The sequence below is a fragment of the Centroberyx gerrardi genome, chromosome 6 (assembly GCF_048128805.1).
Source record: "Centroberyx gerrardi isolate f3 chromosome 6, fCenGer3.hap1.cur.20231027, whole genome shotgun sequence".
NCBI classification, from domain to species: Eukaryota; Metazoa; Chordata; class Actinopteri; order Beryciformes; family Berycidae; genus Centroberyx; species Centroberyx gerrardi.
This window is the reverse complement of record NC_136002.1, coordinates 4,607,871-4,628,247: the sequence shown is the minus strand read 5'-3', so window position 1 is coordinate 4,628,247 and position 20,377 is coordinate 4,607,871. Positions and strand designations below refer to the sequence as shown.

Here is a 20,377-nt window from a genome sequence, read left to right as displayed (position 1 = left end):
GTCCCTTTGTGACTAGTCTGTCTGTGTGTGTGTGTGTGTGTGTGTGTGTGTGTGTGTGTGTGTGTGTGTGTGTGTGTGTGTGTGTATGTATTGAAATAAATGTCAACACAGGTTCATGTTTTCACAACACTTTCTATACATGTGTATGGCCTTCTGTAGATCTGCTGATGTGAATACAAAGCACCTTTGCACTCCATCTATTTCTTCATATTCCATATTCTCTCTTATTTGTGTATATTGCATATATCTCTATTTTTATAATTCTCACTTATTTCATACTGCACATATTTCATTTCTCAGTAGATTTTCATATTGTACATATTTTCATTCATTTTTTTGTATGTTCTATTGCTGTTATTTTGCACACCCTCATAATGCTGTAAGTCTTTTTTTTTCATACTTTTCATTCATACATTTCCATATAATATGTTCACATGCTGGAATTGTCCATTGCATTATGTTTACTACCCCCTATTTGCTACATTCTTATTTATATTCTATGTTTATTTGCTGTATCCTACTACTATTTGCTGCTACAATGACCCAATCCCCCCACAGGGATCATTAAAGTTTCATCTGATCTTGTCTTATCCAGCCTGAGGACAAACAGCGAGCCTCCCAGCAGTTCACCAAGCTGCAGGCAGCCATGAAGGTGCTTGGCATCTCTGGTGAAGAGCAAAAGGCCCTCTGGCTCGTCCTGGGGGCCATTTACCACCTCGGGGCCGCCGGCGCCACAAAAGGTAGAAACCTCCCAACCGACTGACTGCAAATAGACAGACAATGTTGTTGAAGAAATACATCAAGTTTCTGAGAGACTATCTCTTTGATCCACTTAGCCGTTAGGTGATGAGATAGTAGACACCAAAATCATCAATGTGTCCCCGGCAGATCGTTGGCTCTGGTGTTCCATGCTAACACTTTAGCATACACTATGTTGAACGATAGTTGGCTGCTAGCGTTATCCGAAGAAAGGAGACAGACCTTTTAGTAATAAGAAATTGTTTGTAGCTTTAATTATATGGTCTGTAGATTCAAAAATTAAAAAAATGAAATATCATTAACTCAATGTTGCTGGTGTAGCCAGGTTTATTTTTTTGAACCGTTTCAGGTGATCAACCACATATTCATGTGCTGCATAGTGATTTTTGGCTGTACACAGTCTCCCATCACCCACCACCTTCACTTCCTATGGAAACAGGGAAAGTAGCCCCATGTAGTTCGAAAGAGAATGTTACTTCATATCTATGTTATTTCATATTTTGTGTAAATTTTACCAATGTCCTACACAAAACTGCCAGTCTTAGCCATATGTCATTTAAGATTACTTACCATTTAGTTTTGGAGCTGCCACAAGTTCTCATTTTCGTACTGTTGAGATGATGTTAGTGGACTCCTGTCACTCAACATAGTGTATGCTAAAGTGTTAGCATGGAGCTACTATCACTCAACATAGTGTATGCTAAAGTGTTAGCATGGAGCCTACTATCACTCAAGATAGTGTATGCTAAAGTGTTAGCATGGAGCTACTATCACTCAACATAGTGTATGCTAAAGTGTTAGCATGAAGCTCTGCAGCCAGTGATCTACTGGGGACACATGGATGATTTTGGCCAAGTTGACCAACAGGCCAATCTCCCAAGAACTTGGTTTATTTCACTCAGAAAAGCCTCTAATGGGTCTTGGCAAGAGCTGATATAATGTGTCTTAGGGTAGTGAGCTAACCATGACTAAACTTGGTTTGTCATTTCTACCAGTAAAAACTTAAATAATTCACTCAACTAACCAAATACGTGTCTTTAACAAAATGGATGCATATTATCTCCTTATCCTCTCACTGAGTGTATCCCCTAAGAAGAGTGGCAAACAGCCCGTGTTTCTCATTTGTGTGTATTAGTCTTTTATTAGCGAATGTTTAGAAAACATTCATGTTTACCAGCCTCCCCATCAGTATTACTCAGGCACTTTGATATCACTCTACTCAGTTTGCTTATTAGAAAATGGAGGGTGACAACATATAACACACCCTTTCATTAATTGACCGTGTGCATGCTTTTTTCCCCCATGATAAGGAAATGCCCAAAAGAAGCGCAGAAGCGTCGTAAAATCCATTTACTCTTGTTCTGCAAGCCCCTTAATTAAATAAGCAGTTCAAAGATACTGGGAACCGGCGCTCGCCTCGCCATTCATTAGGCATGTCGAGGAAAAATGTCGCTCTCTCGCCTCGTACAAAGGAGGCTAGAACAACCGAGGACTCTTGAGAAGTTTTAATTTGGGGAGGGCTCGAGTGTTGAATGTACGGCAGACATGTTTTATTTTTTTTTGTGCCGTCTATCTCTTAATGAAGACAGATAGGTGGCTGCTCTCAAATTGTATTCGCAGTGCTATTCCTCAGTGATATTCTTCTGTCTTCCCGCAGTCACAGATGTAGACGAAGGCGGTAATGAACTTTTTAATCATCCCAGCGCAGGCCAAAGCTCATCTCCACAGAGAGTGTGTGTGTGTGTGTGTGTGTCTGTGTTCTTGTATTTCTATCCTTGTGAGAACCAGTTTGAGTTTTAGACCTTTGGAGTGAGGTCATTTTGGCCGGTCTTCACCTCTACAAGGGGTTAGTCTAGGTTGAGGATTTGGGTTTAGGTTTACGTTTAACATTAGGATTATAGGGTATCTGTGCTTCCTTAAAAAGTATTAGAGTATTAGAGTTATTAGAGGTATTTTTTCACCATGCAATGACAGGTTTCTTTGTGCTGCATGTCCACTCTTACAATATGTCAATCTAAACACTTGTCCAGTGAAATCTTCTATCTTCAAAATGTCACAGTTCATCCAATGGGTTTTTATAGGAGGAGCATGTAATCCTTCAACTGAAGTTAAAACATGAAATTCACCAAGATTGGAGTTATATGCAGGAATATGCATCATATCTGCTTTACTAAACACAGTTGGACTTTGTGTCCCTTAAGAATTAATTTATAGTTTCACAGCTTCAAGACTTCAATTTGGCTTTCTGCAAAACTGCAGATACCTAGTAATAGGTTTAGGTTAGGGTTGAGGTTAATGTTGGTTTATCATTGGGACTTGTTTTAGGGTTAAGATTGGAATCGGTTCAGGTTAGAGTAAGGGTTAGTTGTAAGGGAATGAACAAAGTCAATGGAAGGTCCTCACAAGTATAGTCAAGACAAATGTGTTTGTGTGTGTGCCGCTGTATTTGTATGAGCACATCCACGCTGCTCTTGCATGAAGCTGAATTTTATTAAAAAAACAAAAATTTGGGGGGTGGGGGGGTGGGGGGGGGGCCGACACGCTTGCTCATACTCTTCCTTCCTTATAGTTGTTTACGCCTCTCTCTCTGAATACTCTATTTTTTCATCCCGCCCAGCTATTTGCTTCCTCACACCGCCAACCATTTATTCCTGTGCCTCGCCAGACTAGTTCAACCTTTTAATGAGAATGTGTTCCTGCTCTAATTACCATAATCTATACAGAAAATAAGCCAAATCCCTCTGCACAGGTCATCGCCCCCTTTAAAAAAACATTAAATGAACGAATTTAAAAAAAAAGAGACTCGGAGGAAAATGTTCTATGTGGCGACTTGAGCTTTGTCTGAGTGGAGTTGACTTTGAACCACATTCCCGGCTGCCAGTAGGGGTCAGGCTTGACATTTGACTCCACACGCATACAGTGAGTAGCACGCTGACTGCTACAGCAACAAGAACAAAAGGAGGTTTTTTCACTGGCTGCTGTTCCGCTTCACACTTTGATATCCTCTGTTTCCATGCCAGTTAGAGGGGATAAAGGGTTTGTAGTAGAAAAGTGAAACGGTTCAATTCATAGTAGGGAGGATGCCGGTCAACTTAAACAAACAGTGTTTCCCCCCCTGCCGAAGCCATTTTTTCATTGAAGTGGAGGTGAGCCGCCCTGGTGGTCCTGCAGAGCCTGTGTGTGTGTGTGTGTGTGTGTGTGTGTTCTTGTATTTATATCCTTATGAGGACCAAATGTCATCACAAGGATAGAAAGAGGAGGGAACTCCGGCCAAAGTGAGAATATTTTCACTTCTACAAGGGGGAAACTCTTCTGAAAATATCCTATGGTTTTTCCATGATGGTTTTTGCTATTGTATTATATGGTAACTATGGTTATTGTGCTGTTATGGTGATGTTCTTAGCCACGATGTAGCCATGTTTTTTTCATAGGGGAATTTTAGGATTAGGATTTGGATTTGGGGTTAAAATAAGGATTAGGTTTAAATTAGGATAAAGGTTTAGGTTAGCTCAGGATTAGGATTAGATTTAAATTAGGGTTAGGGAATGAAGGTTCTTGCAAGTACAGTAATACACATACACAAACGTGTGTGTGTGCCTGTGTTTTGCCCTACCACTTCAGCAGGGCCTGTAAGATTTTCCACTGGTCCAGACAACATATATCGTCACTGTCTGGCGAAAACCTTGTATCTCCAAAATGTCAACTTTTTGAGTTTATCCGGTCGGTTTTGAAAAGGTTTCAAAAGCTCAAGGGTCTTAGGAGTTTCCCAACCCATAGCAGAACATGTAATCCTTGAACTGAAGTTGGAGTTGGAACATAAAAAATCACAAAAACTGGAGTTACTAGGTTTTCACATGACAGCAGCGATATTTAACCACTCACAGCCCTAAGTAAGCACAGTAAATGGTTGCCTCTGGCTGGATCTAATTCTGTTACACCAGCTTCTCAGCACGAAAGACAAGGAGGTGTGCTCACCCCCGTTCCTCATACTGTGCAGCAGTGCTTCTCAATCATTCTCATGCCATAGATGCACATTAGGGCCGCAAAACCCCACTGGATAACATTTAGGAAGATTTTAGTTGTTTATTTAGTATTGAATTATAGAACTGTCTACACTGTACATGGAGAGATAATAGTAGTCAGAGTGAAACCTAGGATTACAATAGTCATTCTTATACATTCTCTAACTGGGATCATTTGTAGTGAATTAAAGTAATCTGTGATATTTTCATGTAAATAAATGCCCATTTTTCTCTGTCGTTGATTGATATGACACAATAGTGATTCGACCTATATCCAGTTCATGAAAGCTTTTCCATTTGCTATTCCAAACACCCAATGTCGGGTAGGTTTTTTCCAGGAGAAATCTTTTGGCGCACATTGACGCATTTCATGTTTCCAGTTTGTTTGGAATGAATAGGAGAAAAACTGGGCAGTTAGCATGAGCAGCAATAGCCACCATGGCTGAACAGACAACAAATTACCACGACTATTCCTTTGAGAACCACCGCTGCAAAGCATAGGTTTCCCTTTCCAACAGCGACATGTTTGGCTCCTCAGCTTGCGCCTCCCCAGCATGGTGGCGGGATGTCAGTGTCGTTTAATGCTAATGTCTGTTTTTGCTAGTGAATGTGAATTGATGAATACATGAATTGTGTTGTCTCTAACCCCTTCTCTCTACTTGCATGTTTGCATGCTGCGCCCTATCAAACGCAGACGCAGATGAAGGTAATGAAAAAAAAAACCCAAAAAACAACCTCCATACAAGTCGTTCAACGTTGTTGTTTTTAACTTAAAACTTTTTTCAAACCCTCTCTTGTTTGTATATTCTGTCTTAATGCCTTTATCATTCCTTCCAGACCTTAAGTCATTAGCATTTTTATTGTTTCTCCTCCTCATTTTCTCTCCGCCTCTATTCATCTCTCCCTCTCTCCTCTTCTTTGCCTCATGACAATTCCCCCCAACACCCCCCCCCCCCCCCCACGCTCCCTATCCCACCCTTTTTCTGTTCTGTGAGATGAAAATCATGGGGATCAGAACTTTGTTGTCCCTTTAAAGCGCTCTGTCTGATGCCTCCCCATGTCGCCCGCATTCGGCTCCCGAGCTGCTGTCACAGTACAACACAGCCTCAAACCCAAAGCAAAGCTTGTTCATTTTAACTTCTCTAGTTAGTCTTTTTAGTCTCTACCCTCTATATATTTTTTGTTTTTTCTCCCAGCCCACCCCGTGTACCCCAAAGAACCTTCTGCTTGTCTTTTTTGATGCTGCTTGGCGGGCGCTCCTATCGATGCTTTCGCTTTATGTCCATACGCCGTTTGATTGGGTGGTGACGCAGGCAGTCATGTTGCCTCGGTCCATTCCAACACAGGGGCTTTGAATTGTCTCCAGACCAGTTGGAGATGCACTCCTCATACAGACAAGCACGCAAACACGGACCGAGAGCCAGTAGCTGATAAACAGCAGTGCTTAGCAGTCTAATCTTGGGCGGCTTTAGTTCTTACGTCTCAACACTTTTTTCTTAATTTGGGTTTGTTGAATGTGGCCGCCACCACATATCTTAGAAATCATGGCCTAAAACCTCTACAGTAGCATTGAATAATGAAGGAATACCGTTGAAATCTCCATGCGGGAACCAAACTCTCAGCCTGCATGTTCCAGTCACCACCCATAAACCAGCTAGAGCAAAACTGATGCCGCTGTATCTTCAGATACTGTATGCGTTTTATTTCCCACGCTATTTAATGTCATCACAGTGTACGGCACTTAAAATGATTTACCAAAACTCATGCCTGTTGTTTGAGCAGCATCTCCTTAAGGACATTTCTATTAAACTGTGAATCTTAACACCTTAGCTGCCAGTTTTCACATAATTCCCACAATCTGTCTACCCATGTCAGCATCTGCGGAAATATGTCCTTTTTTGGATGCATACTAAGGGAAATACATATCTTATCTAAGGGTCTAAAGGTAGGACTTTGCGGTCAGAATTCGCTGACCGCACCCTGTCTGACATGGATTACGGTTGATATTTGCACTTTTACAATGTGCTTTGAAATCATTTAGCTAGCTAGCTAAATCTAAGATGGCCCTCAGCTCTCCAGTTTTGAGTTTTAACTATGTCATCTTTGCCCCCCTTCCTTCCTACATACTCTTCATCTTTCGTCCCCCCTTGTCATCGTCATCATTCTTCTCCCCCGGTTCACCCGCGGGCATCGCTATTCATCTCCTGTCATTTTTATCTATCTTCAGCGGGACGCAAACAGTTTGCCCGTCACGAGTGGGCCCAGAAGGCGGCCTACCTGCTGGGCTGCAGCCTGGAGGAGCTCTCCTCCTCCATCTTCAAGCACCAGGCCAAAGGACTGAAGCACTCCACCTCGTTCAGAGGGGGACCGGACGAGGCCGGCCACGGCGACGGCTCAGGTGACAACCAAACCTCCAGTGTCAGCGATTTCGTCTGGCAGACCCTGCTAACATCAAGAGCCTAGGTTCACAAGTCATAGAGAATGCTAATTATTAGCGTTAGACCAATATATTGGTTGACCAATATTGGCCTTTCATTAAAACTCAGATCTGGTCCAGTCAGTGCGGTCCATCTCCGATATTATGGATATGATGCAGTGTGATTGCATAAAATTACACTGGTTGCCTATGGGAAGCCTTTAACCTGAACTGATTTTAATGCAACATTTTGATCAGATTCCACACAAGCATGCATTCATGTTTTATTATTATTAGTTTGAAATGGAGAGTTTTTGTGTCCCTTGTTGTAAATCTAGTTTCAGAGGCTTTTCCACCCTGACAAGGATAAAACTCTGGAGGAAACACTGATTCCTTTACATTTTTAGGCCTGAAATGGCCAAATAATAGGAGAAATAGATGGTGAATATCTGTGCAATATATTGGCTATTGGCAGCTTCAATACAAAAACATAGGTATCAGCCTTCAAAAACCAAAATGCATCATTTCCTCAGTTGTAGGATGGGGGTCTCTCTGAATGGCAGTGGTTGATTTGACATTGCTGTTGACAACCACCAGTGTTGTTTTCTCTTTTTCCGTCTGCCTCTTCTTCTTTCTCTCTCACTGTGGTTCTCACTCTGGCTCTTTGTCTCTTGCCCTCCCTCCCTCCCTCCCTCCCTTCCTCTCTCAGGCCCTAAGATCACAGCGCTGGACTGTTTGGAGGCCATGGCATCCGGCCTCTACTCTGAGCTCTTCACCCTGGTCATCTCCCTCGTTAACAGGTCAGTTAGCCCCCCACCCCCCCAACACACACACACACACACACATACCTCGCTTCTGTTGGGGTAGAGTGGCACTATGGATCCGTCTGTTTGTTTGTTGGTTTATTTGTTCTTTCAGACACCACTGATTGGATTTGGATGAAACTTGGGAATGATGCATCTCACCACTTTGCTCTGGCATTTTCAAAATGACACTGATTGGTCCAAGGGAGGCGCTACAATTCTAGTCTAACAATTAGGTCTAAATTATGTAATGCAATGCCAACACATGTTGCAATGTAAGGCGTCCAGGTAGAGGTACTAAATGCAAATACTGCTAATCAACAACTACAAATAAAGAAGTGGTTTTCATCCCAAGAACCATCACAGTGGCCACCTTGTAACTAGCTGCTGCCCTATTGGATTTTCCATCATTTTTCTGAACAACATTCATTCTCAACAAACAGTTCTCTTATCATGTATTTATTGGCCCACAAGGGGCCCGCATCATTGTCTGGTGTTTACCGCTGCCTTGTTCAAGTCCACTTTAATTTTGAGCTCGCATGACAAGAATTTTGTAAGATTTCGCTCCACTTTTGGCTGTCTCAGTTGCTCTTAGACCTTCCCTCGTGTGTCTCCAGTGGGACAGTAGCTGGTTAGTTGAAAATAAGAAATTATATATATATATAAAGAAGTGTTGTACCTCCCCGGCTGTTTTGTTCCTCCTTTCTATTTTTCCCTGGCAGATGACTTGTGCCACGTCCACTTTCCCCGAAACATTGTTTGATAGAAATAGAGCAATCCAGCTTGCATGATTGCCGTCTGAGTTGCTCTCTTTCAGTCTACCACTCACCGTCTTTCTGTCTGCCTCTGTTTGTTTGTCTCTGTATCTTTATGTGTCTGCCTCCTATTTTCTGTCCAACGCTTTATCTTTCCCTCCCTGTCACTTATTTTTGCACGTCCTGGTTACAAGCTGTACATTCACATATGCTTTTCTTTATCTTCTCATATTTTTCTCAGCTGTTATATATTACCTTTATCTTTATTTTTACAGTTTTTCATTTGATTTCCATACTGTGTATATGTAATAATTTTTATTTTCATATTATATTGCTCATATATTTCTTTGTCTTAAGCTCTACTGCTGTTATTTTGCAAAACAAGTTCCTGCGTTTTCTCTCTCTCTCTCTCTCTCTCTCTCTCTCTCTCTCTCTCACACTCACACTTACACTTACACTTACACTCACACACACAGCCCCCCCAGCCATGGATTTCTCATTTCTATAGGTTATTTAGAACTGTATCGGTTTGTAATAGCTGTATTGATTTTTGGCTGATTTCACACTACATTTGAATTGGATTTGGGCTTTTGAATTGATGCGGGCGTATGTTAGATTCTCATATTGGTATTTTGATGCGGATCGGTTTATCTTTACACCCCTCCTACCCTCCATTTGCTCTGTTTTTATTTGTATCCTAATCCTCTTGGCTGTATCCTGTCGCTAACTCGTTTTTTCCCCCCTCGTCCGGTCTTTTCCGTGTCCCTTCAGGGCCCTGAAGTCCAGTCAGCACTCGCTGTGCTCGCTGCTGATCGTGGACACTCCGGGCTTCCAGAACCCACGCATGGCTCAGCGGCGGCGGGGGGCCACCTTCGAGGAGCTATGCCACAACTACACCCAGGAGAGGCTGCAGACCCTCTTCCACGAACGCACCTTTGTGCAGGAGCTGGAGAGATACAAGGAGGTGCTGATGGGCTGATAGGGCAAGACACCGAGCCGCGACATGGACAGAGCAGACACACACACACACACACACACACAGACACATGCACAGTAGCTGTGTTTCCATTCGCAGGGTGTCTGCAGGGCCTAAAATGTCCCAAAATGTCTTGAATACAGTCGGAATATAGCATTTTACATATCCAAGTCAGTTTCAGAAGTCATAAAAATAATGCAGTTTCTCGTGTGCTGTTTTTCCAGTGACAAATCATATATTCTGACAGGAATATAGTTATTTTAATTTTCACATTTATTTCATTTTAAATGGCATTAGAAAGTTCTTAAAAAGTCTTACATTTGCCTTGATGAAATGAGCAGACACTCTGATTCAACTATCAAGCGAATTTTAAGTGAACTTTTGAAATGTTTTTGCAATATTGAGGAAATTTTATTGAATTTTGCCTTTTCCATGAAGCATTTGTAATTCGATACATCAAAATTTGCATCAAAATACTTGGATGGAAACCCAGCTATAGTCTACACACACAAACTCCTTCATACACTCATGTTCAAGACATGCTTTTCTTTTGACTGAGAGCAACTGCAGAACACGCACAGATCAAACCTGCTATTTTGTCTTAGGCAGCAGCCACACTGATCCATTAGAAAATGGACAGAGTATTGACGGATAGATTTCTGTCCGAAGAAAAAAGAAGAAACAGACTATACAGTATAAATGAATTAGAAACTGAGCTGGAAAACCTCCAGTCATCCCAACCTTACACCAGGCTTTCTCCGTTTTGTCTTTGTTTCGGTCGGACTGTCCTCTCTGTGTTCGCTGCTGTTTTTTCCCAAAACAAACGCCTCTGATTGGCTGAACGGACGGAGACGAATCCGTTTGAAAATGAATTGAAACGTACAAGGACAGACACAACGGATCAGTGTGGCCACCGCCTTAGTCTCAGAAATCCACAGCCTTTCCAAAATCATGATTTCATTATAATGCTCTACAAATTCAAATAACACAGATGTCAAAAATGTCTGAAATGTTGTGCTCAAATTAAATAAACATGCACAGACTCACACAACCCAATATACAGTATAGCAATGACTATATAGCTACCCTTCTGATCTATTGATAATTTCTGCTACTGTAGGTGACTAACCCAACCCTTTATCCCCCTGCGTCTAGGAAAACATAGAGCTTGCTTTAGATGACATAGAGTCCAGTACCTCACTGTCTGTAGCAGCTATTGATCAAGCCTCGACACAAGCCCTGGTAAGCAGAACCCTGCCTCTGTTTGAGGCGTCTCTGTGCATGTTTTGTCTTTGTGCCTTGTTCATAACCCCTAACCTCTTCATGAAAATTGTGTGCTCTTATTACTGACAGTAAGTGGACCATTAGCGAGTTTGCATTCAGCGAAGCTTTCATACATCGAGATCCAGATTCGCTAAGATTGCGAGGGCACTTTGCAAGTTTTTTTGCGTCTCAGTTGCTTGAGTTAATAGTTGTTGTCTTTTTCACTGAGAAATGTATGCAAATCAAATTGTTGCCCAAACACATTTCATACAGCAAAACTAATAGAACCATTTTAATTTGTATTTTTTCCCATTAAGATAAGCATTTACAGAAGTCTAACTTCAGACGATGCTCTGTTGTAAGAACTACATAATATGAATACTTCAGTTTTGATCAAAATGTCAAATGAACTTATGATTAAACCGTTCCAAGATCATGAATGAAATACACTCCATTCATAGCTAATTTCTTTAAATTGTTTGGTTTTTATTTACTTGCATATCCTACAAAAGCTGTGGTATTAGTATTCGCCTGGCATGTTCTTGTTGTTTACAGGTCATTGCTTTTTGATAAAGATGTTACAAAGCAAGAGTGAATGCCTCACCTTTTGTAATTAGATAATGCATTTTAAGTTTTCGACAAAAGCAGACAAATTACCATTTGCATGCTGTGCCAGACTTATTACCTCTATCCGATTAGCTTGGCTTTTGATGACTGTGGCTCGTTTATTTTTTTTGTTTTTGTTTTTTTAATTTGTTCAGTTTCCTTTTGGAATTCGTCCCACTTCAGCGATATTAATTGCAATCAAGTTTTTGATTTGTTTCTTTCTTGTTGGGTTGAAAAGCCGTTCTTCTCCCTACTAGTCAGTTGGCATCTCGCTGCAAAGCTCATTCAATTAAGACAAATATGTGTGGCACCTGGCCTTTGCACAAATCTTATATCACTGATGTGTATTGGCTCGAGAAAGTGGCATTAACAAGTGTTTTAATTCAAATTAAATTTGGCTCGGGCTGTGTTGAAATTGATTGGAAAAAGCGAGTGTAAATAAGCCTGTGTGTGTGTGTGTGGTGGAAAACACACAGGGCTATGCAGTTTTAGCCGTGACAAAGCAGTGCATTAGCAGCAGCGTACTGAGGATTCAACCCAAGCAAATATGGATAAACCCAGAAAGGACAACCAGAAGGCCCATAGACATGCAAACATATAATTCACCAGATATTGAAAACCAATAAACCAGCACAATGCAATTCTCTCGCTTGTGATTTCAGATCAAACGGAAACAAAGCTCATTTTGAATTGGATTTATCTCTGAAAAGGATTCAAGTTTCACCCCGGCAACTAATTAGGTTTCAAGAGCACAATACACAATATCTGCTTTGAGTAATGAAAGGCCCTGAAAGCCAGTTTAACCTTCTATGTTAGTCGAAGGCAGCCTGTTTGCAGAAATTATCCCCCTTATTTATAGTAGCCGATCTCTACCAAACACAGTAATTTAAGAATCCCACTGGCAAAGTGGGAGGCCAAGCCGTTCTATCAGCAGACTAATAAGCCAGGGAGCAAAGCTTCAAAATGCTTGACTGGCCAACAGAGTCATTTTCATTACAATATTCACCTTTAATGAGGTTGTGATAGCTAAGGGCTCATCACCTTTTTTTACTTTTATTTTATTATCATTATATTTCCTAATGAAATGATTTGACTAATTTTGACTGATTTGTTGAAGTCTAAGAAGAGGTGGGGACTCGAGTCACAGTTTTAATTGCTTGAGACTTGACTTGATGCATGAAGAGAAGACTTGAGACTTGACTTGGGTTCTGGTGGCTTGGGACTTGACTTTGATGACTTGAAAAGGTTTCTAAAGTCTTGACTTGAGATCTTGTGTTTGTGTAAATGACTTAGATTGAAAGTGATGAGATTTGTTCCAGCAGACGACTGAATTTAAATTCTGTTTTCTGAATTTGTATGGAATGATTGAATTTATTGAAGCTGAAACTGATTATAGAAATCAAACTCATGATGCGCTTACCAAGTTATTTTATATATTAGGACCTGGTTTTAGGTTTAAGATGAGAACTAGGAGTAAATTAGGGGTAATGTAAACTGTGTGTGTGTGTGTCCAGGAGAATCTGATATTACGGTAGATTCTTCGTTTCCAGGTGTACTTTTAGGCTTACGTGCCATACTATATATGCCGACCTGCGTGTGTGTGTGTTTGCGTGTGAGAGCAGGTGCGCACCCTGGCCAGGACGGACGAGGCGAGAGGCCTGCTGTGGCTGATGGAGGAGGAGGCCGTCCAGCCCGGAGGCTCCGAGGAAACGCTGCTGGAGAGACTCTTCAGCTACTACGGCCCTGCGCAGGGAGAAAACAAGGGTAAACCGTCTGGGAAACCAGTCTAATCCACTACTGGTGTCCAGGGAGTCCTAGAAACAAAAAACAAATGGCACTGGTGTCACACTGCAGGCAGCGTGGGACAAAAACAGCCAAATGCCACACAGCACACATGACTGGGGATTAGGGTTAGACTGATATACAGGGCCGATATTGGCCTTTTTATAAAAAAAAAAAAAAAAAAAATCAGATATGCTCCAGTGGCATCCACCTCTGATAAGATGGTTTTCTATGGGAAGCCCCTCATTGATTCAAATGAGACATTTTGATCATCAGATTCCACTGAATATATTTTATTAGTAGTATTAATATTATCATCCTGGGTTTCAGTGGAGAGTTTTAGTGTCCCATAACGGTCTAAATGCTGTTTCAGAGGCTTTTCCAGCCTGACAAGAATAAAATTAAGGGAGAAACACTGACTACTTGTAATGTTTTGACCCCCCCCCCCCCCCCCTCCTGCAGGACCCAGTCTGCTGCTCAAAGGAGAGAAGCCCCACCTCTTCCTGTTGGGCCACAGCCACGGCACCGACTGGGTGGAGTATGACGCCCAGGGCTGGCTGAGCCACGCCAAGCACAACCCCGCCGCCCAGAACGCCGCCACGCTGCTGCAGGACTCCCAGAAGTACGACCGCTCACTGCCACAACATACACGTTTGATGTTTTACATATAAAAAGTACACCGGTTTATTAGGGATAGGACGATACGCTTTATCTCACGATTCCATACAACCACGATACGATGGAATAAATAAACGTTCAATGACGCCAAAGTCTGACTGCAGAATTATGTATATTTCTGAGCTACAGATCTTTCCAGCAATGGGATTGGCTTGTTAGAATGTAAACAGCAATTTAAAAGTGTTATTACAAATGGTAAATGGACTGCATTTTATATAGCGCTTTTCTAGTCTACAGACCACTCAAAGCGCTTTACAACATGCCTACATTCACCCATTCACACACCGATGGCGGCAAGCTACCACGCAGGGTGCTGACGCAACCATCGGGAGCAATTTGGGGTTCAGTATCTTGCCCAAGGACCTTCTGATTAGTGGACGACCCGCTCTACCTCCTGAGCCACAGCCGCCCCAAAGTGCAAAGTGCAGATAATATGATTTGGATGGAGAGCTTGTGAAATTATGATGGTCAAGCCGTCTCATTTGTGATTACTACAGCAGAATAAAATGGAGCTAATATCACCATTCATTTTTCTGCCCCACAATACATATTGTCACATTTTTGTATTGCGATTTATTGAATTTCGCTATATCGTCCCATCCCTACAATTTATTGAATTTAGTAAAGCTTTCATGAACTAGCTATAGATTGAACCACTGTTGTGTTATATCAATCAGCAAAATGGACATTAGATATTATTTATATGAGAATGTCAAAGATTATTACTTTAAATAAGGGTTAAAAGAAAAAAAATACAATATATTGCGGTTCTCACATTGACTCGCTTCAAATCTCAGTCTCGTTGGATAACACTGAATACACTTGATGTGTATTTTATGGGATATTATGTGATGATTGATTCACTTGGCTAATTGTTCATTTACAGTGCAATTTTGAAAAAAATCCCCGCCCAAATAATACATGATCTATCTCATTTTGTACCTCTCCAGGACCAAATCAGTGATTTGTTAGGAAAAGCAAGGATGAATAAGTATAAGACTACACCAGTGTATTCTATCGCCACTTTTTTTTTTTACAATAACCAGTGGCAAATAGCCGTTAATCCCGAGCAAATCTAGAAGGGTACAAAAGGATTTAGGAAAAGCGAAATACACGCTTTGATGAGAGCAGCAGGCAACATAGTGAGCCAGACAACGCAGGGAGCAGCTCACCAACATATGGGCCTCCAAACAATACAATATGCCACTAATACATTCAGATTAGCTCCATGTACTTTATAATTGAAGTATCAATCACCGGCTGACGCGGCGATAAAGAATAGCATGTGCGCTCGGTGGCGCGCACGCATGCAAATACAAATGGAGATGTACCCGCTTCTCCTGCTCTTTGTCCTCTTTGTTCCCTTTTCTTTCTCTCGTATTTCTCTTTATTTGTCCCTCTCATCTTTTTGCTTTTCTACCCCGCTCTCTAATTGGGTGCAAGACCATGATTTCTACCGTATTTATTCATTTTCTATCCCATCTCTTTCACACTACCCTTTTCCACTATCTACCCTGCTCCCCCTTCACCATTCATTCCTCCTTTCACCACCACCATCATTCATCATTTCTCCTTCTCCCCCTCCCCGTCTCTCATATCTTGTTCCTTCGCCTCCGTCTGTCCGCCGCAGGAAGAACATCAGCGGCCTGTTTATGGGCCGGGCGGGCGGGGCCACGGTGCTGTCGGGCTCCATCGCCGGCCTGGAGGGCGGCTCCCAGCTCGCCCTGCGACGAGCCACCAGCATGAGGAAGACCTTCACCACGGGCATGGCCGCCGTCAAGAAGAAGAGCCTCTGCATCCAGATCAAGCTGCAAGTGGTGAGTGGAGGAGGAGGAGGGTGACGGTGGGATGAAGATGACATCCGGTTGAGTTGGTCTGAAAAAGTCGTACATTTTCTAAATCGAAAGGCCTTAAAAAGCATTAAAATGTCTTGCAGCAAATGGGCATGTTATGTAGGTTTGTTTTTAGTTAAGTTTCATTTTGGTTGGTCACATTATGTAAGATTAATACAAAACAGGTTAATACAATATGACGAACATGCTGGACTTCTTGCCCCCTAACAATTAATTTGCTGGTGTGTTTTTTTTTCTTACACTGCTCTTTATAGTTTCAGAACTTTCATTAGCAATGTTCAATCAGAAATAGGCTGTTTTGTGTCTTTATTTTAGTTGTTAAATTGGCCTTAAATTCAATTCCAGGTAGCATTAAAAAGGTCTTAAAAGTATTACTTTTTGCGTTCTTAAACCTGCAGATGTCTCAGGAGGTTAAAAAGAGAGCGGGGAAGACGGAGTGAATGACGAAACTGCTATACATTCACATAGGCCACATACACACTGCAGCTAAATGCGGCTGTCACTCCTCATTGGAGCGCTTAATCTTGTAACGTACACACACACACACACACACACTTTACTTTTGAAGGAGAGCGACAACTGCATCCTATAACCACACTCATTACCAGAAAACACTGTGTGTACCAGAACCGCACTGGACAGCTGCTTGGTAAAGGATCATTCCGGTTATTTTCAACCTGGGTCTTATGTTCCAATGAATAAAACACATGATGCTTTCAAGCTGAAGCAACGAACGCCCATTCTTCCGCTTCATCCGATGTGACCTGAATGCAGCAGAAAGCCAGCAGCCAGCAAAGTAAACAAGGGAGTGTGTGCGCAACACCAAAAAAGTATCAATAATATAATATAACTGATATTATAACACTGACAGTGTGGCCTAAAAAAGCCCTACCAGGAAGCATTGTGGGATGTCAGTCAACTGCAGCGACAAAACTGGACCTTTCCCATTGCCCAAAAGGTTTAGAAGAAGTTTGACCATTCAGTGCACATTGATTCAATAAAACTGATCTGTTCAATATTAACTGTGACTGTTCATTTTCAACGTTTCATTTCGCCTCAAAATGTCTAATAGGATACATTTTGCGGAAATTAATAAAAATGATTTCCATTGTAAATGAAGAGCAAGCGAAGCAGGGAATTGGATTAGCTTCACCAAATGGTACATCTTTTTTTCTCCTGGACTCCAAACTGTTCAGTCAGAAGAGAGGGAAAAAAGCGTTTATTCACCGCTTTATCTTGGTTGGAAGAGGAGACAAGAGGAGCAGGTGGATAAACTTACATGGCTACATCATTTTGCCAGATTTTTCAACATCTGGTTTGTCTTCACTGCTGCAGTTGGAGGCAAAAGTTGAGAGAAATCAACCAGGTTGCTTCTGCAGGTGGCAGGCGGCAGTTGGCAGAGTTTACCCTCAATCTCCTATTGAAAAAAAAATGGAACACCGGGTTAGCCATTTACTGCATAGTGTCACTATGTGAACGCAGCATTAGGCAAACCTTACCGGATGTACATAAAGTTGTCACATTGATTGAATATTGTATGTTGTGTCTGTCTGTAGGATGCTCTGATTGACACGGTGCGTCGGTCCAGGGTTCACTTTGTCCACTGCCTGCTGCCCAAAGCCGAGGCGGTGGGCGGGGGAGGCGAGCCCCGCGTGGCCCACGGCGAGAGCCCCGACTCGGGCCTCATGACGCTGGATGTGGGCCTGCTGAGGGCCCAGCTCCGTGGGTCCAAGCTCCTGGATGCGCTGCGCATCTACAGGCAAGGTAACAAAGTCGTTTTTTTCTTTTTCCTACTTCCCCTCATTCAAATGAGGAGCCCCCGGGGAACACTCTAGTCCCGCTGCATGTCTCTCTCTGCTTCGAGTGGCAGAAAAACCAAAACAACCAGATAACATGTCTTCTGGTTTTTTCGTGTTATTTCAGGTAGCTAATAAACACATTGCTAAAAAGAAAAGATATTCATTTTCTATAATTACCACTAGCAGGTTGATGTGAACGTGTTTTCCCAGTCCGCCACCCCACATTCAAATAAGTTAATACATTTCTGGATTGCAACTCTACTTTTACTTAAGTAAGGATTCCTCAAAGGAATGCAATTGTCAGTGTGCATAGTCCAATGTGCATAGGTAGGGCATAGGTAGGGCATTTAAATGGGCTTCAGTAACCTTCTGTATGTTCCTTAGAGGGTGTATGCTTTTACCTTCAGCCCTTTATCCCAATGCAAAATCTTGCTCCCACTGGTATTATCACCACCTCCGCCTCTTTAAAAGCTTGAGAAAGCCCTGTAACCTTGACAGTTGTTGGTTCCAGTAGTGCGTTTCCACCTGTCAAACCTTCACAGCTTTGTCTCCTCGCTGTTTAGTCTTTTGAAGTGTTTTTCTGCCAGTATTTCTCCTGAAAATACACAGTGACGGTTGACATGCTGTTGGAGATCCACAAACAGAAAAACCCCAGCTCACCTCGGTCTGCTGTGTTCTCCTACCTCCCTGCCTCCAGGATACCCGGACCACATGGTGTTTTCCGAGTTCCGCCGGCGCTTTGACGTTCTGGCGCCACACCTGACCAAGAAGCATGGCCGCCACTACATCGTCACTGACGAGAAGAGGGTGAGTGTTCGGAATGTTATATGACGGGCTGATGTTGGCCTTTTATAAAAAATTAGATATTGGTCGTTGACTACCGATGTGATGGAGGTTCCTCCCTTATTGCAGCTAGTGATTATGTTTTTATTACTCTTATTTTTATATCAGATGTCTGACCAGAGAAATCATCTCAGTGTATTGTGGGAGCTTCAGGGTCACCCTGTCTTAAAGGAATACACCTCAGTTGTCCTTTTGGTCAACTTAGCTGTTAAGTGATGAGCATAGACTCCAGAATCATCCATGTGTCCCTAGGCTCAATGCTAACACTTTAGCATACACTATGTGGAGTGATAGTAGGCTACTAGTATTATCTCGAAAATGAGAACTTGTAGCTGCTCCAATGGTAAATAGTAAGTGATCTTAAAGGCTAATTCCAGTTATTTTCAACCTGGCCCTTATTTTCTTTTGCTTGAGCTCAAACCTGGGTAACCTAAATGTAATTCAGTTTTATCAGTATCATTCAGAAACAATATTATACTTTCTATGCCTGTTCATTATTACATTCCATATTGAATTAATTGATAACCTTTGGAAACAGTCGGCCTATACACTCATCCTAAGGTGGAACGCTTACAGCCATATCAATGCTGTCATCAAATATGTGATTCTATATTATTTGCTCTTTTTTATTGAGAGGAGTGAGCTTATATGTACAAGTGTGTTAAACATCACTTTGTCTCCTTGCGTCTGACTAGCTCCGATCAAAAAATATCTTTACGGGCCTTCAAATATACATATTGATTGAACTCTGGAAGCTGGGGGATTGTGTATTTCTCTCTCTGCCCTCCACATTGTAACCTCACTGCGTGCACACAATCCCTCTATTCCTGCTCTCCTCCCTCTCTCCTCTCTCTCCTGTCCTTTTCCTGCTCCAAGAGGCGCTCTTGTGTGTAATTAATTATGATTGCGCAGGCTGGCAGCATACGGCTACTGTACTGATTAATTACCGGCAGTGGGAAGAGCTCTCTCTTTTTCCTCCTCTCTCTCTCTCTCTCTTTTCTCTCTCTCATCCCCCCCCCACCCCACCCCCCATTCCCTTGTCTGTTTTCACTGGGTTTTTTTTGCCTTGTCTCGTTATCTTGCAAGTCCTTTTGTATAGGAGGCTGAACAGTTTAGGAACATCCCTCAGCATATGATTAATGTCTTCCCTACATTCCGTTCAGGCGGTATATAGCGGCGCGCACAGAGCCGTGATTAGCCTTCATGAATGGGAGGGGGCGGGGGAGGGGAAGTGTCTCTACATTAAGGGGTTTGATAACCTATGTGCTGAAACCTATAGTTTGAAAAAAAAACGAGAAAGGGAAAAGGTACACAACGGTTTTCACTGTACGCTGATATTTATGAATGCAAAGACCGTCCGACTGGCCTGCCAGCAGTCGGTGTCATTTGAATGTGTGCTGTGCAAGCGGGCCGTTTAAATGAATAGGCGCTGTCAACAGAAGAGATTTAGCCGGATCAATTAAGTAGATCAATGAAATGGGCCTCCGCTCACCACCACACCAAAACACATCGGCAGTAAAGCAGCTCACAAAGCTCCTTGGAGATGAGCTTAGAGAGGATAGCCTACTCAGAGAGAACTAATGGCGCGCCGTTCTCCGGGGAGTCGGCAAAGGGAAGGAGGCAAGGGGGAAAGAAAGCATGGAAGAGGGATGAAAGGAAGCGGATTGAGATAGAGAAGGGTGCATAATTGGGGGAAGAATACGAAAGAATTGGTTTTCAGAGAACGAGAGAGAGCCGCAGAAAGAGAATATTTATTTACGGAGGCTGTCTGAGAAATCGCCCCACCACCCTCACTTCTTTTTTGCCAAACAAAAAGCTCTGC

The 20,377-nt window shown here is 42.3% G+C and overlaps 1 protein-coding gene across 5 annotated transcripts in view; it reads left to right on the top strand.

The window, feature by feature from the left end:
- Window positions 1–20,377, top strand: part of myo18ab (myosin XVIIIA b) — a 137,143-nt gene that overhangs the window by 61,377 nt on the left and 55,389 nt on the right. For all 5 annotated transcript variants that reach the window (XM_078283971.1, XM_071905459.2, XM_078283970.1 and 2 more), the window contains 10 exons: window positions 596–740; window positions 7,009–7,179; window positions 7,907–7,997; window positions 9,527–9,719; window positions 10,887–10,973; window positions 13,223–13,364; window positions 13,845–14,004; window positions 15,691–15,877; window positions 17,470–17,677; window positions 18,410–18,519. In XM_078283971.1, coding sequence (XP_078140097.1) covers window positions 596–740; window positions 7,009–7,179; window positions 7,907–7,997; window positions 9,527–9,719; window positions 10,887–10,973; window positions 13,223–13,364; window positions 13,845–14,004; window positions 15,691–15,877; window positions 17,470–17,677; window positions 18,410–18,519 — 1,494 coding nt within the window. The remainder of the gene's footprint in view (window positions 1–595; window positions 741–7,008; window positions 7,180–7,906; window positions 7,998–9,526; window positions 9,720–10,886; window positions 10,974–13,222; window positions 13,365–13,844; window positions 14,005–15,690; window positions 15,878–17,469; window positions 17,678–18,409; window positions 18,520–20,377) is intronic.